Raw genomic sequence first — 27,811 nt, 5'->3', positions numbered from 1 at the left:
ATCTGTGAAGGAAAAAGCCCAGGGACCAGGATAGGGCCCTGGGAGTCCCAGAGGTGACTTCCAAGAGGCAGTTTGTGGAGGAAGCGGGTGAGGAGTGGTCTTCTCAGTAGGGACAAAAGTAACGGGGCGGGGGTGGGGCTCCAGGCTCTCTCGGAGGCAGCTGGTCTCAGGTCATACTGAAGTACTGAAAGTATTCAAGTAAACATCACCCTTGTGGCTTGAGAAAGAGCTGCACTTTCCATCCAGATTATTTGTTCATGAAGAATTACGCCCTAGGAAAAATGACTCTCGGGATATTATTTAAAATAATACAACAGGCAAGCATAGTACAGAGAGCAGAGCCCCTGCCCCATGACCTGGGTCTGACTTTCCCCCCACACCCCTGTGGTGCCTGCAGCGAACCCATCCTACGTGCCCCCACCCCAGTGCCAGCCGGGCGAGTTCGCCTGCGCCAACAGCCGCTGCATCCAGGAGCGCTGGAAGTGCGACGGGGACAATGACTGCTTGGACAACAGCGACGAGGCCCCGGCCCTCTGCCGTGAGTCCTCAACCCCCCTCCCCAGGGGTGGGGAGCACGGCAGGCCTGCAGGGCAGCAGGTAAGCGAGCTGGGCCCCGCCCTCTCACTGACCCCCAACCTGTTCGCTCCCCAGATCAGCACACCTGCCCCTCGGACCGCTTCAAGTGTGAGAACAACCGGTGCATCCCCAACCGCTGGCTCTGTGATGGGGACAACGACTGTGGGAACAGTGAAGACGAGTCCAACGCCACTTGCTCAGGTGTGGGTTCGGGGTAGACCGCACAGGGTGCCCCGCAGGCAGGGAGGGGGAGGTGGGGGCGGGGGGGCAGCCAGGCTTGGGAAGACAGAGCGGCCTTGGGAAAGAAAGGAGCGCGGGGTATTAGGGCCGAGAGGACGGGGCTGCGAGCGGGAGAGGAGTGCTCTCCCTGTGCCCAGAAGAACGGGGTTGGCTCTGAGGGCTGAGGTTTCAGGGAACAGAACGTGGCTTCAGATTAGAGACAGGAGCAAGGAGGGTGGATCTTCTCCTTGGAGGACACCAGAGAAATGGGGTGAAGCAGATGGGGTGTCAGACCACATGGCTGTTGGTTGTTTTTTTTTTAAGATCTTTATTTATTTATTTATTTATTTAAGAGAGAGAGCAAGTGTGAGCAGGTGGAGGGGCAGAGGGAGAGGGAGAGGGAAGGAGAGAATCCCAAGTGGACTCCATGCTGAGTGCAGAGCCCAACGTGGGGCTCGATCCCATGACCCTGAGATCACGACCTGAGCCAAAACCAAGAGTCGGACGCTTAACCGACTGAGCCATCCAGGCACCCCACACATAGATGGCTTTGAGCTTCTCTAAGAGAAATGGCTTTGAGACCCTTGGGAAGACTTCCTGATAGGCAGAGGATAGCAGGAAAGAACAGGAAGTTGAGAGGGGGACAGGGCTATGAACACTCGCGCCCATCCCTGTCCCCAGCTCGCACCTGCCCACCCAACCAGTTCTCCTGTGCCAGTGGCCGCTGCATCCCCATCTCCTGGACATGTGATCTGGATGATGACTGTGGCGACCGCTCCGATGAGTCTGCCTCGTGTGGTAAGGGGGCAGCAGGGAGGCGAGACTGGCACAGGGGAGGGGGAGCCCAGGAGAACGTGCACTGGGGCAGGGGTGCTGGAGGGCCCCTGAACCTTAGTCCCCAGGTAGCCATGAGCAAGTTACTTCCTCTCTGTGGCCTCTGTGAGTTTTGCCTGCAAAATGGGGGATAATAAGAGCCCTGATGTGGGGATTCAGTGAGATCCTGCATGAAAAGCACTCAGCACAAGGTGAATGGTTGGTAGCTAGAAGCTTGAGAAAGGATTGCTCGGAAGGATGGGGAAGAATGAGCAGAGCTCCAGGCTGAGCCCCCGCCACTTAGCTTTCCCACCCCTGACTGGCCGGGCTATGGCTGCTGGTTCCACGAGGGACCCTGCACCCACCTGCCTGGGGCTCTGATGCTGTATAATCTTGAGGGCCCTACTCAGCTGTTCTTTCTCTCTGACAGCCTATCCCACCTGCTTCCCCCTGACTCAGTTTACCTGCAACAATGGCAGATGCATCAACATCAACTGGCGATGTGACAATGGTAAGAGCTTGTCCCCCTTAACCTGCCCCGATTCCTAGGAAAGCTAGAAGCTACAGCCAGGTCCTGGGTGAGAGGTAAAGGGGTTTTAGAATCAAGCTGGGGCCTCCTTCCAATTCACTGAAGCCCCACTCGGTCGGCTGGGAGCAATGAGGACAAGCCAGAAATGCCATGGGGAAACCAGTATGGACCGAGGGGAGACCCTCCTGGTCACCCATCAGCACCAGTCCTCCCCAGACGGAGCCTGAGCGGCCCATTCTCTGGCAGAGGCTTGGGGGCCGGGGAGAAATGAGTGAGAAAGGCTAGAGGGAAAGAGCAAGGGGAGCCCAGTGCCCAACTCTCTTCCCCCGGCAAACCCCAGCTCCTGGGGTCCTTGGTGCACCCTCCAGGCTCCGGCTTCAGGCTCGGGAGCCCACCTGGCGGTCAGCCACGGACCACGGGATTTCAGCCCCGAGCCGTGGGGGCCAGTGGATCGTCATGTGTGTGCCGTCTGGTGGCTCTGGTCGTGTCTGTGTGTTGTGACGTGTTGTACCAGTGGCTCCAGCCCTGGCTAACATGTGAGAGGATGTACTGGGTCAACGCCAAGTGGCCCCTCATCTTTGCTGTGTCTCGTGTGCCAATGGTTGCCCTGGCGGTTTCTGTGTTTCAGAGAAGGATTGTGGGGACGGCTCTGACGAAAAGACCTGTCCTGAGCCTGCCGGTCAGTGCATAGAAGCACATGCACCATCACCCCAGAGCCTGAGCCGGCCTCGGGCCGCCTCTCAGGACCCCCAGGCAGCTCCCCCCTCCAGAGAGCTCCTAGGATGTGAAGGGAAAGAGAAGGGGGAGAGGAGGTGACAGAGAAAGACAGTGGAAGGGCAAGAAGCAGACAGGGCAGAGGAGAGGAGATGACAGAGGTGGCAACAAGAAGACCAAGACACAGAGGGAGGAGAGACAAGCAAATCCAGGTGGAAAAGAGGCAGGGACACACCCCAAGGGAGGAAGCCATGCCCCAGTTTTCTCAAGCGTCCTGAAAATGTGGAGGGAAGTCCCGTAACCCCCACCCACAAGGCCCCGAAAGCAGGACATTCATTCAGTCACCCTCAGATGCCTTCCAGAAGTGGCCCCTGACCCTTCCCAGCTTCAGACCATACCCCCCGTGAGCCGGGTGCCCAGAGCCTGGGGTCCAGCAGTGCCCACGCTCAGGGGGGGCCTGATGAGGCCCTTCCCTCCCCAGCAGGACACCTCACCTACACTCCACCCACCTCACTCCCTCCCAAACCAGAGAAGTCTCTGCCTTTCCCCCAAAGCAAGCTGACCCCTGTTCCCACACCCTGCTGAAAGGAGAAAGGGAAAGGAACGTGTCCAGTCCCCGACCCGCCGCCTTCCGAGACTCAGGGAAGGGCCGTCGTGGCCCCCCCCCACCTCTCCCCACCCCTCCTGCGTGGGCCATGGTGCATGCTGCAGTCTATGCAGTTTCTGTGTCTTTTCTGTTTGTTATTTTCTCAGTGGGGGGGTGGGGTGGGCTGAGGTGGGAATGGGGAGGTGGGCGTGGGGGCCCCAAGCTGAGGTCACAGAGAAGGCCGCTTGCTGACCTGCTCCTCGCTTCTGCCATTCTTGCCTCCCCCCAGACAATGACTGTGGGGACAACAGTGATGAGGCCGGTTGCAGCCACTCCTGCTCCAGCACTCAATTCAAGTGTAACAGCGGGCGCTGCATCCCCGAGCACTGGACCTGTGACGGGGACAACGACTGCGGGGACTACAGTGACGAGACCCACGCCAACTGCACCAACCAGGGTGGGTGTGCGGGGGCAGCAGGCGCGGCGAGACCGTCCTTGCCGGTCACTCAGCCGTCCCTCCGTCCCTCCGTGCCTCCCCCCGTCGTGTGCCACTGCCATCTGGGAACTGAGATAACCCAGACATGGCTCTTATCCTCAGGAGTTGCCTGTTGTGAGGGAGGGAGAGAGATTGTCAACAAACCGTCGTCACACGCTGTTAAGATTACGGGCTTTGCAGTTGGGTGGCCTTGGGTTTGCGCTCCAGCTCTGCAACTTACTATCTGGGTGGCCTTGAGCAAGTTACTTCATCTCTGTGGGCCTCTGTGAGTGTCATCTGCAAAGTGGGGATAATAATAGCGCCCACATCACAGCGCTGATGTGGGGGTTCAGTGAGATCATGCACAAAAAGCGTTCAGTGTACAGCCTGTGCTCGAGAGCTGGGAGCTTGAAAAAGGATGCTCGGGGTGGGGGGGGCGGGTGAGGATGAACGAGCACAGTGGGGACCAAAGGAGAGAGGCATTGGCTCTGTGAGGGTCCTCAGGGCCCAAGCCTCCAGGGCCCAGCCAGGGGGCAGTGGGGACCGAGTTTACTGGAAGGCACAGACCCTCTCAAGGAAGGTTTGTTTCTTGGCTCTGGCTGATTGTTTCCATGGAAGACTGCAGACCCAGGGTTGCCCAGGCTTTAAGAGAAGTCAGAAAAGCAGGTTTTTATGTGAAACCTACCCACTCCTAAACACTGGTGTATTAGGTTCCTATGCCTGCCACAACAAAGTACACAAACTGAGTGGCTTAAACAGCAGATATTTATCATCTCAGTTCTAGAAGCTCGAAACCCAAGTCCAAAATGTTGGCAGGGTTGGTTCCTTCTGAGGGCTGTGAGGGAGAATCTACCGAGGGCTCCCTCCTAGCTTGTGATGTTTGCAGGCAATCTTCGGGATTCCTTGGCTTGTATATGCTTCACCCCAGTCTCTGCCTCCATCTTCCCATGGTGTTCTCCCTGTGTGTGTGCCTGTCTCTGTGTCTGGATTTCCTCTTTCCACCCCAATGACCTCATCTTAACTCGATCATTTGCAAAGACCTATTTCCAAAGAAGACCACATTCACAGGTACTATGAGTTAGGACATCAGCATATTTTTAGGGAACACAAATCAACCCAGAACAACTAGCAATGGACTTTAAAAGTTTTAAAAATACTGCAGGCCAAAATCTTTCCGCAGGCCTTATCTGGCCCCTGGACCTCCAACTTACAACCTGTGCCTTGTAGAGTGAAGGTGCATCCATTGAGAGTAGTATGATTGCACGAGCTCCCGCCAGGGGCCCAGGACTGAGAGGGAGGGTGGGGATGGTCACCTGAGGCCCAGGAAACAGTCGCTAAGTCTCAAGGGCCATCTCAGAAGTGCTGTGTGAGTGGGACAGGTAATAGTGCTTTGAGATTCTGAGAAGGGGGCCCCGAGGCCTGTGGTATGGCAGGAAAAACACTCTGCCCCTCACCTACAAGCTGGGTGAACTTGGACAAGCCATTTCTTCTGAGCCTTGGCTTCCTCCTCCATGAAATGAGAGGGAATGTAAGGGACCTGGCCCGTGGGAGCAGGCATGTCGTAACTGGTAGCGACCGTTAACGGTGGTGGTGAGCTAAAGTGGTCTGGGGCCATTTAGGAAGAGGTGGGGTCTGAACAGGGCCCTAATGACGGATTGGACTGTGGCCAAAGGGACAGGAGGGAGGGTCCTCAGATGGGAGGTGGGTAGGGGTGGAGAACCCAGCAGCAAGATGTAGAGGGTGAAACCGAGCACTTTCGCCTCTGCCTTTTGGGGCCCGTCAGGCTGGAGGAGCCGGCCGGGAATGAGGCTGTGCCCAACGGGGGCAGATGACATCAGTGGGTGAAAGTCAGGCATTGGAGCCTCTGAAAGACTTTGAAGCTGGAAGGTGCTTTCAGAGGACAATCCTAGAAGGGGATTCAATTAGAAAGAGGTTCAGGGGCCTCCGAGGAAGGAAGCTCAGCTTGGAGGCCACTGCCGAGATGCAGGCATTGACCGATTGGCGGTGGGGGGCGAGGGGGTGGGGTGGGGAGCAGACAGCAGAGTGAGAGGGAGGTGGGGGCCTCCGGGTGCCGCTCCTGCTGCTTCCCGGCCTCCTGAGTCAGATCTCGGTGCAGCAGCCCGAGTGAGCCTGCAGCACATGAGTCACATCACTCCCCAGCCCTGCCCTCCAGCCTGCCGGGCTCCCACCGCCTCGATGACCTGTGTTTCTGCCACTCATTTCCTCCTTCACTCTACTCCAGCCGTGCAGCCTCAAATACACTTTGGGCATTTTATGAATATGCCCCGCATGGTCCTGTCTCTGAGACTTTGCACCTGCTGTTCCCTCTGCCTGAGCTGCACCTCCCGGGATTCTCATGGCTCACGTCAGTCAGGCCTCTGTTCAGACATCTGCTCGGAGGCCTTCCTTGGCCATCTTACCCAGTGGCATCCCCACCCCTCTCTCGCCTTGACCCAGCTTCGTCTCCATGGCTTTGATCACTCCCTGCTAGAACTTGAGCTCCGTGAGCGTGAAGACTTTGTCTTGCTCACACTGGCACCTGGAACAGTGCCCGGCACACCAGAGGTGCTCAATAAGTGTTTGCGGAGTTCCTGGGTCAAACAGAGGCTAGGCGAAGGGTTGGGGGGGTTGTGCTTTGAGCTCTGGCCTAGCAAATTGCTTAGCCAATAGATCACCGGTGTGTAAAATAGAGAGATTATTGACTAGCCAGCCGCTTGCTGGGGTCCTGGGAGGTGTGACCTTCCTGACTCCAAGTTAGCTTCTGAGAAGGGTCAGTAGGGCTCAGAGAACTCTCCATCCCTGCCTCAGCTCATAGCTCTGGACTGGGCAGAACAGGAGGGGGGTTGGGAAGGTAAACATGGGAATGGCTGACCTGGAGGCCCTCCGCCCCCATGCCCTCCCTCTGTCCCCTGCAGCCACGAGGCCTCCTGGCGGCTGCCACAATGATGAGTTCCAGTGCCGGCTGGATAGTCTGTGCATTCCCCTACGGTGGCGCTGTGATGGAGACACTGACTGCATGGACTCCAGTGATGAAAAGAGCTGTGAGGGAGTGACCCACGTCTGTGACCCCAACGTCAAGTTTGGCTGCAAGGACTCTGGTAAAAAGAAGGATGGGTGGGAGCCTGGACTGGGGCAATATGGACAGGAGGAGACCATACTGAGAGCAGGGGAGTGGCAAGGGAGACAGTGCTATGCTAGGAGGGGTGGGGGGAGGAACACTGTGAAGCAAAGGGCACAAACAGAATTTTGTGCATGATGCCTGGGGGAAGTGGTGAAGGGGTCAGGGTCTGCACTAAGAGCCCTGGGAACCAAAACTGTCACCGCCAGATTTGAGCTTCAGCACCCTCTGCAGATTCTTGCTTTTTCTGTTGCCTATATGAATCTGACAGAGAAGGCCTCGAGGTTCCTAGTGGACCCCAAGGCATTACAATCACGGCCCTATTAGAGAAGCCCACTGGGTCTGGGAAGAAAGGCATGGAGAACCCTCTTGTCCCGGCCTGGCCCCTCATACCATACCCGTCCCTCAGCTCGATGCATCAGCAAAGCATGGGTTTGTGATGGCGACAGTGACTGTGAGGATAACTCGGATGAGGAGAACTGTGAGTCCCTGGCCTGCAGGCCGCCCTCGCACCCCTGCGCCAACAACACCTCAGTATGCCTGCCCCTCGACAAGCTGTGTGATGGCAACGACGACTGTGGAGATGGCTCGGATGAGGGCGAGCTCTGCGGTGAGGCCCAGGCCTCGGAGAGGCCCTGGGGCAGGAGTAGGGAGGGTGGCTGGGTGAGGCGTCTGGGCCAGGGCCAGCGCCGGTGGAGCAGGACAGGCTCTTTGGGGAGAGGTCTCAGAGCGGGGAGAGGTCTCAGCCGGCTGCTGGACAGGACACCCCCAGAGCAGTTAGCAACAACCCCTGTTGAGTTCAGACTCACCTGGGCAAGAGGCTGTGCCGAGCACGCCACACTATGGTCCTGTCTCTGAGACTTTGCACCTGCTGTTCCCTCTGCCTGAGCTGCACCTCCCGGGATTCTCATGGCTCACGTCAGTCAGGCCTCTGTTAATCGTTTAAAAGCATATTAATCCCTCAGACGGCCCTGTGAGGCCGATGGAATTATCATCTCCATCTTCCAGATGAGAAAACTGAGGCAGAGGGGTTAAATAACTGGACTAAGGTCACAGGGGTATGAAAGTGTTGTGGAGAGAGTACAGTGCAACCCCTTCCCGTGGCCCCTTGCCCACACACAGCTGGCGGAACAGCGCGGAGCTGCCTTTAAAAATGAAGGCACCAGGGTTGCGGGTTGATATGGTCAGGGCAGGCTTCCCAGAGGAGGCAGGGATTTAACTGGGTTCCCAAGGATGGACGGTTAGATCTTGTACAGCGGGGGTGGGAGGGTTGGCGAGGAGGCTGTGCGTTCAAGGAGCAGAACAAATAGGGGTCAGGGAGGGCTGCGTGGTGTGACGTGGGGATGAGGAACGGAGCAGACCGCCTGTCTCCCCTGCAGAGGCAGAGCGTCTGTCGCTCGGGGAGAGGAGTGGGAGAGGAAGCAGGCTGGGGCTGGCCTGGAGAACGGCTGACAGCTCTCAGGGTGTGTCAGAGAACCCGGCAGGACATTCCCTACCACACCCCACCCCAATCACACCCAAATCAGGGGATATCAAGGAAAGGGCAGCCCTCCGAGAGAGGCGAAAAGCTGCCCCCCTCCATCTGCCACGGGCTCAAGGAGGGTCAGGGAAACGGAGACCAGATGCTGCCGTGATGTGGGGGTGCTCCTCCTGGTCCCAGTGGGGGGTGTCAGGCTCTGAGGGAGCCTGGGAAGTGGTGGGACAGACGCTTGGCCAGAAATGCAAAAGAAGGATGCCACAGGCAGGGAGCCGGGGCTCTGTCTGGGCCGCCCAGGACTTGGGGCCCAGTCAGGCCGTGGTCCTGCCTCATCCCGGCTCCTGACCCTGGTCCTGTCCCCTGCCGGCCACCCTGCAGACCAGTGCTCTCTGAATAACGGAGGCTGCAGCCACAACTGCTCGGTGGCACCTGGTGAAGGCATTGTGTGCTCGTGCCCGCTGGGCATGGAGCTGGGGCCCGACAACCACACCTGCCAGATCCAGAGCTACTGTGCCAAGCACCTCAAGTGCAGCCAGAAGTGCGACCAGAACAAGTTCAGCGTGAAGTGCTCCTGCTACGAGGGCTGGGTGCTGGAGCCGGACGGCGAGAGCTGCCGCAGCCTAGGTGACATACGGGTGAAAGGTGGCGGGGAAGGCTGGGCAGGCTGAGGCAGGCCCCTGAGCTGCCGTTGGCTGGGTTTGGGCTGCCAGATGCCAAAGGCTGCGGTTTCCACCCATGACCAGGCCCCGGGCCAGCAGAGACCCCGCCTGCTCCTAGACAGGGTGGCTCTGAGGCAGCAAGCCCCAAGCTGACCCCTATCTCCCACCCCTCCCAGACCCCTTCAAGCCATTCATCATCTTCTCCAACCGCCATGAGATCCGGCGCATCGACCTTCACAAAGGGGACTACAGCGTTCTGGTGCCTGGCCTGCGCAACACCATCGCCCTGGACTTCCACCTCAGCCAGAGCGCCCTCTACTGGACAGATGTGGTGGAGGACAAGATCTACCGCGGGAAGCTGCTGGACAACGGAGGTGACCGCCCCCCTCCTGCGGGCCTAGGACTGATGCGGGTGGCGCGCAGAGAAGGGGCACTTGGGTACTCAGAGCTGCAGACCCAGATCCAGGCTGCCCGGAAGCCGAGGCCCTTAGCTCCCCCATCCCCCACATTCTCGTTAATTGGGTTAGATTTTGCTGTGGGTCTCAGTTCCTGACGCTCCGTAATTATTGTCAGCAGAGCTGCCAGCCTGATAATTAACAAAATGATCAGCCTTTCTTTGGAATGGCCTGGAGCTCCCCAAATCCTAGAACGGCAGGCTTAAAAGCAAAAAGCCATTTAGGGATGGGGTACCTGAATCCTGCCTTCTGTCCAAAGGCAGCCTGACCCATCACAGACATCTGTCATTATAACACACATATTGAGCACCTGCCATACACACGGAGCCCTGGTGAGACAGCAGTGATCAAAACAGGCCAAAACGTCTGCCCTCATGGAGCTTACACACCAGGGGAAACATCAGATATAAACAAAACAAATGGGTACAACATGGAATACAGCAGAAGGGGATAGTGCTATGGATATAAAGAAAGGAGGTGGGATGGGGGTAGGGAGAATGGGCATTGACATTTTAAATTGGGTGGTCAAGGAAGGCCCCCTGAGAAGGCAACATCTGAGCAAAGACTTGAAAGAAGCACATTTTACTAGAGGAGTTTGTATTGTTTCTAATAGAGAAAACTTGGAACCATCCCAAATGTTCATCAACAAGGGGATGGCTAAGTAGATTGTGATAATGTTCACACTATGCAACAGTTTTAAAAATAATTATATATATATATATATATATATATATATATATATACATATATTTCCATGGAAAAATATATTAAAAATATATATATTTCCATGGATAAATCTTCAAGACAGTTTATGAAGTGACTTCTAGAAAGTTCTGTCCTCCTCAGATTGACTCTATGTCTATCCCCCAAAGCCTCCACCCTCTGCTCTGACCTCTTTCCATCGGTTAGCCCTTCACAGAGCTGCAAGCAGAGGAAAGCTGTGACCTCCCGTTCTTCAGGGTTCTAGAAACTAGGCCTCTCCTCTCCTATCTGACCTCCTGGTGGGGCAGGGGGCCTGGGTGAGGAGAGTAGGAGGGGGGGGTCTCTGAACCCCAGGTGAAGCCAGGGTGCATCAGAGATACTGGCAGTGTCAGGGTGGAGGGTGAGTCATCCAGGCTGCCTGGTCTACTGTGATTTCACACCCATGACCTTCTCTTTACCAGCCCTGACTAGCTTCGAGGTGGTGATTCAGTACGGCCTGGCCACCCCCGAGGGTCTGGCTGTAGACTGGATTGCAGGTAACATCTACTGGGTGGAGAGTAACCTGGACCAGATTGAGGTGGCCAAGCTAGATGGGACCCTTCGGACCACCCTCCTGGCTGGTGACATTGAGCACCCAAGGGCAATCGCGCTGGATCCACGGGATGGGTGAGGACCCTGCCCAGCCCTATTCTGGCCCCATGGTCCCCTCTGAAACCTCATTCAGCCAGGTCAGGGACACCTGTCTCTTCAAATGCTATTCACCCCCCTCTGCCCTTTACCACTATAATAGCCCCGCTCCAGGCCCTCGACCTTGGCCCCCCTGACCCCCTCCCCATTCCCCAGGATCCTGTTTTGGACAGACTGGGATGCCAGCCTGCCCCGCATCGAGGCCGCCTCCATGAGTGGGGCTGGGCGCCGCACCATCCACCGGGAGACAGGCTCAGGGGGCTGGCCCAACGGGCTCACCGTGGACTACCTGGAGAAGCGTATCCTCTGGATCGATGCCAGGTCAGCGCCCCCCACCATGTCCCCAGAGTCCTCCATGCCACCCGCTTCCCCTCCAGGGATAGGGTGGGGTCGGGAGTCTCAGGACTTGGTAGTAAAAAGGCCTGGGCAGCTGGAGTCAGAACTGGGGCAGCCAAGGGCTGGGCCCGGTGGGAGGACTGAGGTGAGGGGCGAGTGAGGCTGGGCGGGGGGAAGAGGTGTGGGAAGAAGAGGGTGGAAGCAGGGCTGTCACCCTGCATGAGGTGGGGGAGGGGCTGGCCCAGGCATGGGCAAGGCTGAAATTCAACCTCTTGTCCTCACTCACAAATCTGTGCACTCTGCTCAGGGGCTTTATCTGCCCAGGGGAAGGGGAAACTTCTTCTAACTGGTCTGCTCAGAGCGGGTGCCTTTTCCCAACCTCCTCAAAGCCCCGTAGGTGCCAACTGTGGCCCTGTGGAGGAGTGAGCCAGGGGATTCAGGGCGTGGGAATTGGGATCTGAGAGCTGGGATCCTAGACGGTGAACCACTCTGGGTCTCACTCCACATTGTTGGCCTGGGAGGAAGGCCTGCTCCAGTGTGCTCGGGGGTTGTTGGGGGGGGGGCGGGCCAGGGCCAGGGCTTGGCCCCAGCCAGCATCCTCACTCTGCCCCGACCACACTCTCAGGTCAGACGCCATTTACTCAGCCCGTTACGACGGCTCCGGCCACATGGAGGTGCTTCGGGGACACGAGTTCTTATCGCACCCGTTTGCAGTGACGCTGTATGGGGGGGAGGTGTACTGGACGGACTGGCGGACAAACACGCTGGCCAAGGCCAACAAGTGGACCGGCCACAATGTCACCGTGGTACAGAGGACCAATACCCAGCCCTTTGATCTGCAGGTGTACCACCCCTCCCGGCAGCCCATGGGTAAGGGGCCAGAGAGGGGCCGGCAGCCTCTGCAGAAGCCCTTGGGAAAAGAGGGGGCCGTGAGAGCATGAGGGGCTGTGCTGAGATGGTGGGGATGGGCCAGCCGCGGGCGATGCTGCAACGGGGAGGGGGAGAGCGGGTGAGGAGGGGGTGGCCCAGGTGAGAAAGGTAGGGGCCAGCAAGTCACAGGACGCCCTCACTTCTCCTCTCCCCCAACCCCAGCTCCCAATCCTTGTGAGGCCAATGGGGGCCGGGGCCCCTGCTCCCACCTGTGTCTCATCAACTACAACCGGACCGTCTCCTGCGCCTGCCCCCACCTCATGAAGCTCCACAGGGACAACACCACCTGCTATGGTAGGAGGCCCCTCCCTCAAGAGCCACTGGTGAACTGAAGCCGACAGGGAAGGGGTCGGGTACCAGGCTCACGGCTGTAAGCGAAGGTAGACGGTCCCAGTCTGGGGAGCAGGGGGCTGCTGGGAGAGGCTCCAGAGACAGCCACTGTAAGAAGATGCAGGAACTCAGGCAGGGAGGTGAGGCCCAAGCCAACGGCCAGGTGCAAATGGAAGGAACCAGAAGAAGGAGGGGCGCTCATTTGGGTGGGTGGGAAGCATGAAGGTAGGGGGCTGCCCTCAGTGACCTGCTCCATGCCCCACAGAGTTTAAGAAGTTCCTGCTGTACGCACGTCAGATGGAGATCCGGGGGGTGGACCTCGATGCCCCCTACTACAACTACATCATCTCCTTCACGGTGCCTGATATCGACAATGTCACAGTGCTGGACTATGATGCCCGCGAGCAGCGCGTCTACTGGTCCGATGTGAGGACACAGGCCATCAAACGGGCCTTCATCAACGGCACGGGCGTGGAGACTGTCGTCTCTGCAGGTTCTGCCCTCGCCCTGGACCCTCGCAGTGGGTGTGGGCGCCCCCCCGACCCGGGCCTTCCTCCCATCCCTGGTCCCCTTGGTCCTGATACTCCTTTTCCAAATCTTCCTCCTTCCCAGTGCTCCAACCCTGGGTTCCCGATCCCCATTGCCCCCCCAAACCAGGCCAATCCCCCACTTCCTCCAGCCTCCTGACCTATGCCCCGCAAACACCCAACCTCCAACTCCCTGCTGTGCCCCCCAGACTTGCCAAATGCCCATGGGCTGGCTGTGGACTGGGTGTCCCGAAACCTGTTCTGGACAAGCTACGACACTAACAAGAAGCAGATCAATGTGGCCCGGCTGGACGGCTCCTTCAAGAATGCGGTGGTGCAGGGCCTAGAGCAGCCCCACGGCCTGGTGGTCCACCCGCTGCGTGGGTCAGTCCAGGGCCCAGGGTTGGGAAGCGTGGGGTGTGGGGCAGGAGCAGAGGGGTCTGACTTCACCTTCCTGCACCTTCCCAGGAAGCTCTACTGGACTGACGGGGACAACATCAGCATGGCCAACATGGACGGCAGCAACCGTACCCTGCTCTTCAGTGGCCAGAAGGGCCCTGTGGGTACGAACTTGCCTTGCCTGCGCTACAGCTCTTCCCTAATTCCTCAGTCAGGAGATCCTCGGGGTCCCTTGATTGCCCCTCTGTCTCCCGAACTCCTAGCTTAGTGCGTGTCCTCACCATCCTCCCCAAGACCACACATCCTTCAGCCCCCAGCCCAGGGGCCAGGCTCCCTGGCAGTGACACCCACCTCTTTCAGGCCTGGCTATCGACTTCCCTGAAAGCAAACTCTATTGGATCAGCTCTGGCAACCACACCATCAGCCGCTGCAACCTGGATGGAAGTGGGCTGGAGGTCATCGACGCCATGCGGAGCCAGCTGGGCAAGGCCACTGCCCTGGCCATCATGGGTGAGGGCTGCTGGGTGGGGGCAGGGACGGGGGCGGGGAGGACGGGCTGGGCTGGGCTGGGCTGGGCTGGGGGTGGGGCCCTCCCCGGGGTCTCATCCCCTCCTGCCTACCCAGGGGACAAGCTGTGGTGGGCAGATCAGGTGTCAGAGAAGATGGGCACGTGCAACAAGGCTGACGGCTCGGAGTCCGTGGTCCTGCGGAACAGCACCACGCTGGTGATGCACATGAAGGTCTACGACGAGAGCATCCAGTTGGGTGAGACTGGGGCCGGGGCCACAGGCAGGGGCTGGGATACAGAGAGGAATCCCTGGGCAAGGAGGTGAATGGGAATGAGCACGGGTTAGACTCCACTCAGCACCCAAAGGGGCTCCTCTTTCTCATTCTCACAAAGGTAACCATATATGCTGACAGCCACCCTGGTCACAGGAGCCAGGGGCCTCTGCCGGGACAAAAGACCTGGGTGGGGGTTGGGTGGTGACCCCCACAAGATCCAGGGTGAAGGCAGTGACCGTCCTGTCCCCAGGCAGCGCAAGCCTGACACAGGTCCCGAGGAGGGCCACCTCAATCCTTTCTTTCTCTGTGCCTCCCACCTCCCCAGACCACGAGGGCACCAACCCCTGCAGTGTCAACAACGGTGACTGCTCCCAGCTGTGCCTGCCTACATCTGAGTCGACCCGCTCCTGCATGTGCACCGCCGGCTACAGCCTCCGGAGCGGCCAGCAAGCGTGCGAGGGTCAGTGCCCGGCACCGCCCGGGCCCCCAGCCCTGCCCCTCCTACCCTCCCGCCCCACCTGCGGCCTCTCACCCTGGGGACAGGGCTGGATTTATCACATATTATTAAGTGCCTCCTGGGTTAGGCGCTTAGTAAGCCCCCACCGTGTCGGGTGCTGCCGGGGAAGCCAGAGGGCAGAAGTCCCTGTCCCTGTGCCGCAGTCTTAACCAGAGAGGGGGGCTAACCCGGAGGGGAAACTGGACTGTGAGGCAGCTCTCCAGTGCCTGCAGGAGGGTTTTGGAGACAGAGATGTCGGCAGGCAGCGCCAGGGCCGGCTTCATGGAAGAGGTGTGCTGTGAGCTGGGTTCTGTAGGACAAGTAGGATTTGAGTGCGTGGATCAAAGGAGAGAGGACAAGTGAGGCGCGGGGTCCAGAGCAAGAGGAGGATGTGTGCAGCGTGCCCCCACCCCCGCGGCACCAAGCCCAAGGGGTGGGCAGAGTGGGGGTGGGGAATCCTAGGTGATGGGCTGTGGGTTAGGGCGGGCCTCCTGTGGGTTCTCAGCAAGGAGTGCCTGGAAAGTGGTGTTTGGGGCAGATTAACCTGGCGGCAGAGAGGCCGGCTGGGTGGGGGAGGGAGAAACCGAGGCAGTTAGACCAGTTAGGAGGCTATTAGCGTGAGCCCAGTGTGAGGAGATGGGGCTTAGCAGCTGGGTTGAAGAGAAGGGGTGAGACTCAGACATTTCACAAGAACTTGCTGATTGATTTATGAATTTGCCCCAGGACAGCACTTCCCAAAGTGCGCTCTGGGAACCTCCCTCTTTGATGTGGGTAGATGTTACAGAAAGAAGCACTGAGTTGAACAAAGTTTAAGTGTTTTTTGCTGCAGAACTTCTCAGAGTCTTGAATATGCAGATCTGCACTGAGATATTTTCTCAAAAGAAAACTCTAATGTTTGGGGTTGCTCCAAACTCCCTTGACTTTTTTTCACGGAGGCTGAGAAACCAGAGCCTACTGGGGGATTCATCTGGGGCACACTGTATCAAGGGATAAAGGCAGTGGAGGATTCTGGCTCATGTTGATAGTGGCGCCTCGTAAGAAATGGGAAGAGAGGGGCACCTGGGTGGCTCAGTCGGTTAAGCGTCTGCCTTCGGCTCAGGTCATAGTCCTGGGGTCCTGGGATCGAGCCCCGCATCGGGCTCCCTGTTCATCAGGGAGTCTGCTTCTCCCTCTCCCTCTGCCCCTCCCCCTGACTCATGCTCTCTCGCGCTCTCTGTCTCTCTCTCTCTCTCTCAAATGAGTAAATAATTTTTTAAAATCTTAAAAAAAAGAAGAAGAAGAAATGGGAAAACAGAATGAGACTGGCTCAGGAGTGAGGAATCAGGGATGTTGAGTTTTAGGTGTTTGAGAGAGGGTATGGATGGCACAGGCCCAGCTGGGGAGGACGAAGAGCAACCCAAGACGGAAGTCTTCACTGAGGAGTCATCTAGTTCCATTGTCTTGTCTGAACCTCCCCAGGTTCTCCCTAACAGCTTTTGAGGGTGCAGTTGCATTGAGTGAAGCAGGACTAAAGGGCCCCCTTCGGGAGAGAGAAATCCAGGTCTCTTCTGCCCTCTAGTGGGGGCTAGCAGTCTTGCAGGTTCTTCCCGAGAGCCGCTCTCCTTTCCCACCCCCCACACTCTATCAAGCCAGGTGACCTCCCAGCGCAAGCTGCAGGCCTCAGGCTAAGGTGTGTGTATCTGTGTGTGGAGCGGGGAGCAGTGATGGCTGGGAGAAGATACCAAAAAGAAGCAGAGAACAATAGGTTTGAGAGTGACAGACCCCAAGCTTAAACAGGTGTCAGTGAGGCCCATGCCTGAGTGTCCTTGTGTTTCAGGTGTGGGTTCCTTTCTCCTGTACTCTGTGCATGAGGGAATCCGGGGAATCCCCTTGGATCCCAATGACAAGTCAGATGCCCTGGTCCCAGTGTCAGGGACGTCCCTGGCTGTCGGCATTGATTTCCATGCTGGTGAGTGATTTGGTGGCAGGAGGGAGTGGAACATTACCTTGGGGGTGGTGTGGGAGCCCAATGAGAGGCTGCCTGACCACAGCTGGAGGGGGAGACAACACAGCTACCCTCCCCCTCAGGCTCTGTCTTCCCTCCCAAGCCCCCTCCCCCACACAGCACTCACCTCCATTTTGACACCATTTGATTCTGACACCCCCACTTTTCCCCCACCTTGTGGGACATCCTCATGTTGGCTCCTCTACCTCCAGAAAATGACACCATTTACTGGGTGGACATGGGCCTAAGCACTATTAGCCGGGCTAAGCGAGACCAGACATGGCGCGAGGATGTGGTGACCAATGGCATTGGCCGCGTGGAGGGCATCGCCGTGGACTGGATTGCAGGTGAGCCATGAGAGGGTCCTGGGTGGGCTGGGGGCCTCCAGGTGAGGTGGAGGCCTGGTGGGGGGCATGTGGGATCTCAGGAGCAGTCTGAGGAGAAGAAGTAAGCCAGAATAGATGGGGGAGCAGCAGGGATCTAGAGGCTGGAAAGGGACCAGGTACATGCGTTCCCACCCAATCCCCCTAATCTCCACCCACTCCCTCCTTAGGCAACATCTACTGGACCGACCAGGGCTTTGATGTCATCGAGGTCGCCCGGCTCAATGGCTCTTTCCGCTACGTGGTCATCTCCCAGGGTCTGGATAAGCCCCGGGCCATCACTGTCCACCCAGAGAAGGGGTGAGAAGCTGGACAGGCTGCCCACTTCCCAACCCTGGCTCGGGTCTGGCCTGGTCACTCTGCACAGCCCGCACTGACGAGACCCTCTCTCCTCCATGGTCTGGGGACTGACCCCCAACTTCTACCTCCTCCGCCCCACAGGTATCTGTTCTGGACTGAGTGGGGCCAGTATCCACGTATTGAGCGGTCTCGGCTAGATGGTACTGAGCGAGTCGTGCTGGTTAATGTCAGCATCAGCTGGCCCAATGGCATCTCGGTGGACTACCAGGTTTGGGTGCAGGCTTGGCCCTGGAGCCCACGGGATATCCAGACCCCATGCTCTGGGGGGGAGGCTCCCCTTACCCTATGCTCTGCTCCCCGTTGACTCTCCCGGTGATGAGGCCCTATTTGGTGGGGAGATACGGACCCAAGGTAGTCATGGGGTCTTCTGGCCCAGCTCCCGACCCAGAGTGGGACTCCTGCCACCCCAGAGAGGGTAGGGGCCGTCACTCAGAAGCGAGGACTTGAAGGCATGCCTAGAGGTTGTCAGATCGGCAGGTCAGAGGGCAGGGAGGATATGGAGGAAGAAAGAGAAAGACACGGGAGGCAGGAGTGAGTGGGACACGCCCTGTGGCCCAGGACACTGGGGCTGGCGGGGAGCACTGGGCATTGGAGGTGAGGTGGGTGCCTCTGGCCTATAGGATGGGAAGCTGTACTGGTGTGATGCCCGGACAGACAAGATTGAGCGGATCGACCTGGAGACGGGCGAGAACCGTGAGGTGGTTCTGTCCAGCAACAACATGGACATGTTCTCCGTGTCTGTGTTTGAGGATTTCATCTACTGGAGTGACAGGTGAGGGCTTCTGCCCTGGCCTTCTCCTCCACCATCCATTCCCGCCCTCCTGGCCTCCGTCAAGGCCCTGCTCACAGCCTAGCCCTTCCCTTCCCCCCAGGACTCATGCCAATGGCTCCATCAAACGTGGGAGTAAGGACAATGCTACAGAGTCTGTGCCCCTGAGAACGGGCATCGGTGTCCAGCTCAAAGACATCAAAGTCTTCAACCGGGACCGCCAGAAAGGTGAGGCTGGGGCCCTGGGCCAGGCAGGAGAGGCACACGGGGGGCCCCTTGGCCTGGGAGTGATCCCCCGGAGTGAGAGGGCCTGGGAGAGATGCGGGACCCATAGGGGCACTTGGCAGCAGCCCCAGAGAGCCAAGAGTGGGGAAGAGAGGCTGAGGAGCTCTAGGACCGGTCCGGGAGCCGAGCGCAGGGGCTGGGAGGGTTGCCTGTGCTGAGGCCCTGGGGTACCGCAGCCAGAGCCTCCCCCGGCTGAGAGGTTGGAGGCACCAGCGAGCTACGCTCTGTGACCATCTCCTTCCCCGCGCCTTCCCGCCAGGCACGAACGTGTGCGCGGTGGCCAACGGCGGTTGCCAGCAGCTGTGTCTGTACCGGGGCGGGGAGCAGCGGGCCTGTGCCTGCGCCCACGGGATGCTGGCTGAAGACGGGGCATCGTGCCGCGAGTACGCCGGCTACCTGCTCTACTCAGAGCGCACCATCCTCAAGAGCATCCACCTGTCTGACGAGCGCAACCTCAACGCGCCCGTGCAGCCCTTCGAGGATCCTGAGCACATGAAGAATGTCATTGCTCTGGCCTTTGACTACCGAGCAGGCACCTCCCCGGGCACCCCCAACCGCATCTTCTTCAGCGACATCCACTTCGGGAACATCCAGCAGATCAACGACGATGGCTCGGAGAGGACCACCATTGTGGAGAGTGAGCCCAGACCCCGATCCTCCCCGGGAAGGGGAGGGTTGAGGGCTGTGGGGAGGACCGGCACCGCCTGAGGGGAGAAAAGCCCTCGGCCTGCCCACCGTGCCCCAGATCTGAATCCCAGCTGTGACTGCATCCCTGACAATTCGCCAGCTAACCACACTGCACCCATTATAGTTACTTGAAAGTTTCTCCTCATTTGGAGTCAGAGTCGCCTCCCCTCTTCCTTCCCCCTCTGGCCCCAGTTTGCCCCCAGGTGCAACAGAATAAGCCAGAGCTCTGCTCTGTGTGGCCGGGACTCATGGCACAGGCTGCAGAGAGTCTGGGTTCAGCCCCAGACACAGGATTTCAGGCACTTGGGCCAGTTTCCTCTGCTGTCCAAGCCTCAGATGTCTCATGTGCATAGAGAGAGAGGGTCACCTGAAGGGCAGGTGTGACAGCTTAGCTCAGCACAGGACATGTGTGCATGCTCCACAGAGAGTACTGAGAGCTAGAGATAGCATCCTAGAACAGCTGTTCGGCTCTTTGCAAAGCGCTCTTTTGTTCCGCTACGGTTTTCTCTTCTGGCTGGATAACCCCTGATCCTTTGACTCACTCCTTTGCTCATTCCTTCATTCATCCTGTCCACAAAGACCTGCCGGTCACGGAACTAGATGCTGGTATCCAGCGATGGTATACATCTGTCCGTTGAACCTCCTCTGGACATGTCCCACTCCACGCAGAACGCGCCTGTCTAAAAATGTATCCAAAGCTCAACTAGATACTCTGCAACCGTAGCTTGATCAAGAGAGACTGGCAAGAACTGTCCCCTCCCTTCGGGCCATTGTTTAAGCTACAGTACTTCTAATGCTGCAGCCTTCTGGCAAGCGCAGCATCATACAGCTAGAAGCCACGAAAACCCAAGGCTTTTTCTCTTGGGCTATGGTTCCACTAGTCATCGTGCACTTAATTCTTTAACCAGAGTTTAGGATGTTTACGAACAATCCGGTTCAGGTCTTGTTCAGTTGGAAGCTCCCAGTACAGCCCAAGTCGGGTGTGATTTACCAAAATCCATAAAGCCATTTCTACCCAGCTGTGGGGAGACGCAGGAAGAGGGGTCAGGGAGATGCACCATGGATCATTTGCGTAGAAAATAGGGAAGGATGGGGGGGCTTGGGGGTGCCCAGGGCTGTGCTTCCACGTGCCCCCCAGCTCCCACACATCCCCATACAGCCCCAATATGTCAGAGGAGTGGGTGCTCCAGGCCGTCATCCCCCTTCGGCTCTGCTCCCTGGCCCCATCCCGACCCACGACTGCTCCTCTCCCGTTGCAGATGTGGGCTCCGTGGAAGGCCTGGCCTATCACCGTGGCTGGGATACCCTCTACTGGACAAGCTACACAACATCCACCATCACCCGCCACACAGTCGACCAGACCCGCCCAGGGGCCTTCGAGCGTGAGACGGTCATTACCATGTCAGGAGACGACCACCCACGGGCCTTTGTGCTGGATGAGTGCCAGAAGTGAGCTGCTGGGTGCAGGGAGTGGGGAGCGGGGAGGGCTAGGCCACAGGGTGGCAGAAGCTGCCCCAGGCAGCCCCGGGTAGGGGTGTAGCGGCAGGAGAGGCTGACTGTCCCCCGAGATCAGCTACCTCCTTGCTTTGTGACCTTGGACCAGCTATATGAACTGTCTGAGCTTCAGTTTCCTCATCTGTAATATGACAATAATATTTCCGGTGCCTGAACCAAGGGAAGGATCAGGGGGATTCTGAAGGACAATTCTGGCTCAGTGATGAATTGATTCATTCATCGGAGAGCCATGGTCAAGGCACATAGTAGGTCCTCTGTGTTTCTGGCACATGAAGCTTCAGGCAAAGGTTGTTCACTGAACACCTGCTGTATGGAAGCCTTCATCTGGGCCCATTTAAACCACCTAGCTGGGGAGAGAAACCATAGTGCTGGGAAGCGCAGAGCCTGGTATAGGACGGTATGTGATGACCAAGAAGCATCCCAGAGGCCATGCTGTGGCCCTGGGCCTAGACGTGGGGAGGTCAGGGAGGGGCAGCCCAAACATAGGGCAATGCTTTGAGCAACTGCTGGAGGAGGGGGAGTGCTCTAGGCAGGGAAGGACTGTGAGGGGCCTACCCATGCCCGGTCAGGGAGTCCCCATGGGCAGGAGCAAGCATGCGGATGGCCCAGGAGGCTGGGATCAGGATGCAAGGGAGTCAGAGCACGAGTCAGGAGGACTTGGGAGGAAATACCCCCGGGTCTCCACCTGCTCTGCTCTCCTGCAGGGCCAGCCCCCCGCTCCATTTCCAATGTGTGGGCCTCTGGTGAACCACCCCCTCACCTTAGAAATCCTGGCCCACGTGAAAGCAAAACTGTTTTCCCCAGAACTCAGCAACCCTTGGAATATTTTCCCAAAGCTTTGCTAGGAAACTAAGGGACAAACAAAACCCCAAAACAGCTACTTAGAAACGGGGAGTGTACCAAACCTAGATTCCTTACCCTGATGTCACTCAAGTCCAGCCTCAGCCCAGCCTGCCTGGCCCTGCAGACCAGCACAAGGGCCCTCTCCCTGGTCTGCCTCACCCTGGCCTGCACATACATGGCTCAAGACAAAGATCCTCTCTTACCTCTGTGACCCTTGGTGACTTTACCTGTCTTGGGCTGGCCCCAGGGCCTGTCGCTTATGGGCCTGGAGCCTCCATGAAGGGGTGGTGCGGCTGGGTACCCCTGCCTGCTTCCCACCCCCAATCCAGAGGTGATGGAGCACTGTGGCTTCTAGAAGCTCCCTCATGGCTGCCCACCAGGTTCCTTTGCTCTGAGCCCAGGGGATTCCATCATTCACTCAGCAAATGGCTTTTGAGAACCAACAATGTGCTGAGGAGCCAGGGGAGGATGAGATGGACCTTGGCTCTACCTCAGGCCTATTTGATGTTAATCATGAGGCTTCAGGGAGCTTTATGAGTGTGTAACAGGATGTGACCCAGCTGGATATCAAGGAACGCGTCCTCAAGGCGGCAGCACCTGAGCTGGGGTCTGGAGGATGACCCGGGTGAACTGAAGCCAGGGCAGGGTGCAGGAGAAAGAGCTGAACTCTCTGGGAGAGGCCCTCTCTTGGCCAGAAGGAGCGAGTGCTGGGGGGGCGGGCAGTGTGCACCCAGATGAAGGAGACAGGGACCTCCTGCTGAGCCTACCCTACAGCTGGCCCTCAGGAAAGCCCCTCCTCCCGGGCCTCCCCCACCCCCACCCCAGCCCCTTCCTGGGGCGTGGTTTTACCAAGCCTGGAACCCTCAGCTGTGGGACATGTCCTTCTTCCACACGCAACAGTTTGTCACGGTAAAAGGAAAGCCACTTCCTACCACAGAGTCAACTGGACCCTACCTGAGGGTATGGAAGTCCCTGGTTGGGGACCAACAACGCCAGGAGGCTGACTCTAGCAGCTGCGCCTGGGACACCCATTTTCTCCTGTGGAGGCCAGAGAGAGATGGCACCATCCTCGATGGCATCATGCCACCATCCAAACTCCCATCCTGATTCCAGGAGCCATCCAGAACCGCCCCCAAGCTGCGGCGCAGACTCCAAATAGGCAAAAGCCTGAAATTATGGAGAGGGTGCTTTTCAAGAACTTCTTGAGGGTAGGATCTGTGTGTCCCTGGCACTGGCAGACACGAGACACTCACAAGGGTGTCCTCGATGCCGGGCGAAAAGCAGTTAAGAATGAAAGACTGGGAAATAGTCCTGTGACATCATTAGGTGAACATTAACTCTTAATCCTTCAACCGTTCTACGAGGCAGGTAGTAGTATTATCCCCGCCTCATAGAGAAGGAAACTGAGGCACAGAGAAGTTAAGTCACTTCCTGAGGTTCCTCACTGGTAAGTGGCAGGGCTCTGATCGGAACCCAGAGCCTGCCTTACTCGGCTACACTGTCTCTCAGTAAAAGCAGATAGTAGTTTCCCAGACGCTGAGAAATACGTGTACACGCGTACCCACACAGAGACCCTGTGGCAGCTGCCCGCTCTGGGCGCCGGGGCTGTGTTGGCCTTGGTGGCTGTGAGGCTGCCCGGGGTGCTGGCATCTGGGTCACACCCTGGCTGACCCTTGGGTTCTGGTCGATTCCTGGCCCTCGCCCGGGCCCTCCACGACAGACTCCCCGGCTTTGACTCCTGATCCCCGTGGCTCTCCCTTCCCCCAGCCTGATGTTCTGGACCAACTGGAACGAGCAGCACCCCAGCATCATGCGGGCAGCCCTGTCGGGAGCCAATGTCCTGACTCTCATCGAGAAGGACATCCGCACCCCCAACGGCCTGGCCATCGACCACCGTGCTGAGAAGCTCTACTTCTCCGACGCCACCCTGGACAAGATCGAGCGGTGCGAGTATGACGGCTCTCACCGCTATGTGAGTCTGGGGTCGCTGACGGAGCGGGGGGCTCGAGGTGGGCTGGGGTCAGGGGATGGCTGGTCAGCCAAGAAGGAGATGGCCCAGGCAGAAAGGGAGGCGCCCTGGTGGGATGATTCTGGAGGAGAATGAGGCACAAACATTGCCACTTAGCTGTGCGGCCGCGTGCGGCGCTCATCCTGTGCAGGCTCGGCTTCCTCGTCGGTTCAGTGTGGAAACGGCAAGATGCGTCTGTGGGTCCTTCCCCCTCCAGACTGTGTCCGGGGACCCTCGCCCCTGGGGCCAGCTGCAGTGGGGTGGACTTGGGGAGAGGCCCGAGCCCACCCGTGACGGGCCCCGTGCTGTTGCCACAGGTGATCCTGAAGTCGGAGCCAGTCCACCCCTTCGGGCTGGCTGTGTACGGGGAGCACATCTTCTGGACCGACTGGGTGCGGCGAGCCGTGCAGCGGGCCAACAAGTACGTGGGCAGTGACATGAAGCTGCTGCGCGTGGACATCCCCCAGCAGCCCATGGGCATCATCGCCGTGGCCAATGACACCAACAGCTGTGAGTGGGGCCACTGCCACCAGCCTTGCTCTCCTGCCCATGGTGCCAGCACATACACACACACACGCATGCACACACACGCGCGCGCGCACACACGCGCACGACGCACGCACTACACCCTGGTCTCGTTCTCCCAGAGCCTCCATGTGCAGACATACACTTGTACACACCTTCACCCCAAGAAACTCCAAAATGCCTAACGCTCCTCTACTCCAGCTCCCTCAAGACATCTTTGCGCACGCACACACACACACGTACGCACATTCACACGACCCACCACTGGTCTCACCTGAATTCTTGGACACCCCAGCACATGCCCTAGTCCTTCTCCCACCCAGAACCACATGTGCCCCCAGAGCTGATCACACACATCCCAGGCTCTGCCTACCCCGTGCTCTGCGTGCACATGTGCGTGTACATGCGTGTGCACAGAGACACTCCCACCCTGGATCTGCCTTGCCCCATGGCCCCCACCCAGATCCGTAGCTTTCCCAGGCCTCTCACACATACTCCTGGGCCCCACCACAATGCTCCTTAGACTTGAATCTCCCCAAGCACACAACGAAGCCCACATCATCCCCTAAGACTACCCCCCCACCCCAGGCCCACCCCAAACACTCCCCCTGGCCCTCCCATAGCACCTTTTCTGCTCCCCCAGCCGGGTGCCGCTGTGCCAGGGCTGGGGCTAGGAAGCTCCGTGAAGCTGTGTGAGTGGGTGTGGGCATCCTGTGTGTGCACAGCCAGGGACACTCCTAGCCCATTGTCGTCCATCCCTGTTCCAGGCGAGCTCTCCCCTTGCCGCGTCAACAATGGGGGCTGCCAGGACCTGTGTCTGCTCACTCACCAAGGCCATGTCAACTGCTCTTGCCGAGGGGGCCGCATCCTCCAAGAGGACCTCACCTGCCGTGGTGAGAGACGGGGGACACTGGTGGGGGACCCTGGGCACACACTGGGGACCATCACCTCCCAGACTTCAACAGCCCGGCCCCCCGAATAGTTTTACCAAGGAGAAACTGAGGATGACCTGAGTTCCGGGGGGTAGAGGGGTAGAAGCATTCGAGGCCCCAGGGCCCAGACTCATGAGGCTCCCTCCACGCCCCCTGCAGCCGTGAACTCCTCCTGCCGGGCACAAGATGAGTTCGACTGTGCCAACGGTGAATGCATCAACTTCAGCCTGACTTGTGATGGTGTCTCCCACTGCAAGGACAAGTCTGACGAGAAGCCATCCTACTGTAGTAAGGCGCCCCCTGCAGCCTCAGCGCCCCACCTTCCTCCCTTCCCCCTGGCCTCCAGGCTCCCCAGCCTCTGCCTCCAGCAGGGCCCAGCGTGGGAGTGAGGGGAGCAAAAGCTCCATGACCCACTCCGTGGCTGAGGAGTCTGGGGAGGTCGTGAAGGGCAGAAGCACCGCTAACCCTGGGCCAGACCCAGAGCAGGGCTGAGCAGGTTGTCAAGGGAACAGACGAGCGAGCGAGGTCCCATCGGAGGCAGCGCCTCCCCCGGAGCTGCTGCTGACTGGTGGCCCACTCCCCTGCTCCCCTCCGCAGACTCACGCCGCTGCAAGAAGACCTTCCGCCAGTGCAACAACGGGCGCTGTGTGTCCAACATGCTCTGGTGCAACGGGGCGGACGACTGCGGGGACGGCTCCGACGAGATTCCCTGCAACAGTGAGTGGGACCCCGCTTCCTTCCCCCCCACCTCCCCAGGCCCCACAGGGTCTGCTTCAGCGCGCTCTGCGGGGGTGCCTGGGGTCTCCTGGTCCCCATGGCGGGGCGGGGGGCTCCGGCCTGATGGTCTTGGGGTGGGTGCTGTTCTAGAGACGGCCTGCGGCGTGGGCGAGTTCCGCTGCCGGGACGGCACCTGCATTGGGAACTCCAGCCGCTGCAACCAGTTTGTGGACTGCGAGGACGCCTCTGACGAGATGAACTGCAGTGAGTGACACCAGTCTCCTGCACCTCCTAGTCCTGCTCCCTCGCCTCCTGCCTGGCCTGCTCGCTTGGCGGCCTCGGTCCCCTCACAGCCTCTGTGCTCCTGCCCCCTGACTGACTCCAGGCCTGGGCTCCGGGGTGGCGTGAGTAGAAGGGGTGATCAGCATCTCCTCCCCTGAAGGGTACCAGGCCACTTTCTAAAACAGCAAGGGCAGCTCTGGGGGAGGGAGTGTGGAGGGCCGGCTGTCACCCGCATCCCTGCCCCCGCCAGGCGCCACCGACTGCAGCAGCTACTTCCGCCTGGGCGTGAAAGGTGTGCGCTTCCAGCCCTGTGAGCGGACCTCCCTCTGCTACGCCCCTAGCTGGGTGTGTGACGGTGCCAACGACTGCGGGGACTACAGCGATGAGCGCGACTGCCCAGGTCCCGCCTCGGGCCGGTGGGCGGCGGTGGGCGGGCCCTCCAGGGCACCAGGGCCCTCACACCTCCCTCTCCCCCCAGGAGTGAAGCGCCCCAGATGCCCCCTGAATTACTTCGCCTGCCCCAGCGGGCGCTGCATCCCCATGAGCTGGACGTGTGACAAGGAGGACGACTGTGAACACGGCGAGGATGAGACCCACTGCAGTGAGTGCCCCACCGCAGCGCCCACCCACCACGGCCACGGAGTCCCAGTCCATGCCCCAGCTTTCAGTTCCCTCGCAGGAAGCGTCCCCTTGGGAGAAGGGCACCCAGGGCCCCCCTGTCTAGCTCATGCTGAGCCCCCACAAAGGGAGGCCTTGGGTCTCTCCTGTCCGTCCTCCACCTGCCTGCCCGACAGAGTGCCCTGCCATCCCCTCCCCCATCTCACTTTGGTTTCCAACCGCCCCAGACAAGTTCTGCTCGGAGGCCCAGTTTGAGTGCCAGAACCATCGCTGCATCTCCAAGCAGTGGTTGTGTGACGGCAGTGACGACTGCGGGGACGGCTCGGACGAGGCGGCTCACTGCGGTGAGGGGTGGCTGTGGTCAGCTCAGGGAGGGGCTCCTGAGGGACAGACGCCCCCACACACCCACACACCCACACACCCTCCTACAGGAGGGGCGGCATGAGCGTGGGGATGTCACACCGACTGCCCAGCCCGCTGTGCCTGCTCCTGAATCTCTTGGCGGCTCCCTGTCCCCCCAACAGAAGGCAAGACATGCGGCCCCTCCTCCTTCTCCTGCCCCGGAACCCACGTGTGTGTCCCCGAGCGCTGGCTCTGTGACGGTGACAAGGACTGTGCGGACGGTGCTGATGAGAGCATCACAGCTGGCTGCTGTGAGTGGCGGAGGGGGGTGGTGTGAGGAGTGGGGTGGGTGGCAGGTGGCCACAGTCTCACTCTACAGAAGGGGAAACTGAGGCCAAGGAGAGGCGGTGCTTCAGCCAGGGTCGCTCAGGTGGTTAGTGGCAGAGCCCTGTCTACAACCCAGATGGCTGGCTGTGCACTCGGACCCCACGAAGGTCCCGGGGACAGGCAGCGGCTGGTCAGGTGGGGGCTGAGGGGCCATGTCCTCCCGTCTCCATCCGCAGTGTACAACAGCACCTGCGACGACCGCGAGTTCATGTGCCAGAATCGCCAGTGCATCCCCAAGCACTTCGTGTGCGACCACGACCGGGACTGCGCAGATGGCTCCGACGAGTCCCCTGAGTGTGGTGAGGGTGCTGGGCCTCCGGTGGGCGGGCCGGCCTGCAGGGGGTCGGGGGGCCGAGTGGCGGT

General features: G+C 59.2%; 1 protein-coding gene across 2 annotated transcripts in view; it reads left to right on the top strand.

Annotated features, from left to right (window-relative positions):
- The window catches only part of LRP1 (LDL receptor related protein 1), a 79,018-nt gene that overhangs the window by 35,175 nt on the left and 16,032 nt on the right, over positions 1 to 27,811 (top strand). Inside the window, exons 16-54 of one of the 2 annotated variants that reach the window (XM_035002330.1) lie at positions 398 to 538; positions 652 to 777; positions 1,477 to 1,593; positions 2,039 to 2,119; positions 2,766 to 2,816; positions 3,727 to 3,894; positions 6,828 to 7,010; positions 7,440 to 7,640; positions 8,886 to 9,131; positions 9,343 to 9,540; positions 10,785 to 10,989; positions 11,167 to 11,331; positions 11,972 to 12,216; positions 12,439 to 12,570; positions 12,872 to 13,099; positions 13,343 to 13,517; positions 13,602 to 13,696; positions 13,893 to 14,042; positions 14,157 to 14,297; positions 14,641 to 14,775; positions 16,628 to 16,759; positions 17,008 to 17,142; positions 17,349 to 17,478; positions 17,620 to 17,746; positions 18,159 to 18,310; positions 18,411 to 18,535; positions 18,852 to 19,229; positions 20,539 to 20,728; positions 23,405 to 23,609; positions 23,963 to 24,155; positions 24,938 to 25,063; positions 25,262 to 25,390; positions 25,700 to 25,819; positions 25,970 to 26,083; positions 26,352 to 26,501; positions 26,580 to 26,702; positions 26,947 to 27,063; positions 27,244 to 27,372; positions 27,625 to 27,747. In XM_035002330.1, coding sequence (XP_034858221.1) covers positions 398 to 538; positions 652 to 777; positions 1,477 to 1,593; positions 2,039 to 2,119; positions 2,766 to 2,816; positions 3,727 to 3,894; positions 6,828 to 7,010; positions 7,440 to 7,640; positions 8,886 to 9,131; positions 9,343 to 9,540; positions 10,785 to 10,989; positions 11,167 to 11,331; positions 11,972 to 12,216; positions 12,439 to 12,570; positions 12,872 to 13,099; positions 13,343 to 13,517; positions 13,602 to 13,696; positions 13,893 to 14,042; positions 14,157 to 14,297; positions 14,641 to 14,775; positions 16,628 to 16,759; positions 17,008 to 17,142; positions 17,349 to 17,478; positions 17,620 to 17,746; positions 18,159 to 18,310; positions 18,411 to 18,535; positions 18,852 to 19,229; positions 20,539 to 20,728; positions 23,405 to 23,609; positions 23,963 to 24,155; positions 24,938 to 25,063; positions 25,262 to 25,390; positions 25,700 to 25,819; positions 25,970 to 26,083; positions 26,352 to 26,501; positions 26,580 to 26,702; positions 26,947 to 27,063; positions 27,244 to 27,372; positions 27,625 to 27,747 — 6,081 coding nt within the window. The remainder of the gene's footprint in view (positions 1 to 397; positions 539 to 651; positions 778 to 1,476; positions 1,594 to 2,038; positions 2,120 to 2,765; positions 2,817 to 3,726; positions 3,895 to 6,827; positions 7,011 to 7,439; positions 7,641 to 8,885; positions 9,132 to 9,342; positions 9,541 to 10,784; positions 10,990 to 11,166; positions 11,332 to 11,971; positions 12,217 to 12,438; positions 12,571 to 12,871; positions 13,100 to 13,342; positions 13,518 to 13,601; positions 13,697 to 13,892; positions 14,043 to 14,156; positions 14,298 to 14,640; positions 14,776 to 16,627; positions 16,760 to 17,007; positions 17,143 to 17,348; positions 17,479 to 17,619; positions 17,747 to 18,158; positions 18,311 to 18,410; positions 18,536 to 18,851; positions 19,230 to 20,538; positions 20,729 to 23,404; positions 23,610 to 23,962; positions 24,156 to 24,937; positions 25,064 to 25,261; positions 25,391 to 25,699; positions 25,820 to 25,969; positions 26,084 to 26,351; positions 26,502 to 26,579; positions 26,703 to 26,946; positions 27,064 to 27,243; positions 27,373 to 27,624; positions 27,748 to 27,811) is intronic. The other variant, XM_035002331.1, reaches the window with a different exon arrangement.

The sequence above is a fragment of the Mirounga leonina genome, unplaced genomic scaffold (assembly GCF_011800145.1).
Source record: "Mirounga leonina isolate KUSES-001 unplaced genomic scaffold, KU_Mleo_1.0 Mir_126, whole genome shotgun sequence".
Taxonomy (NCBI): Eukaryota; Metazoa; Chordata; class Mammalia; order Carnivora; family Phocidae; genus Mirounga; species Mirounga leonina.
The sequence above is the reverse complement of the archived record's forward strand: the minus strand, read 5'-3'. Positions and strand labels throughout refer to the sequence as shown.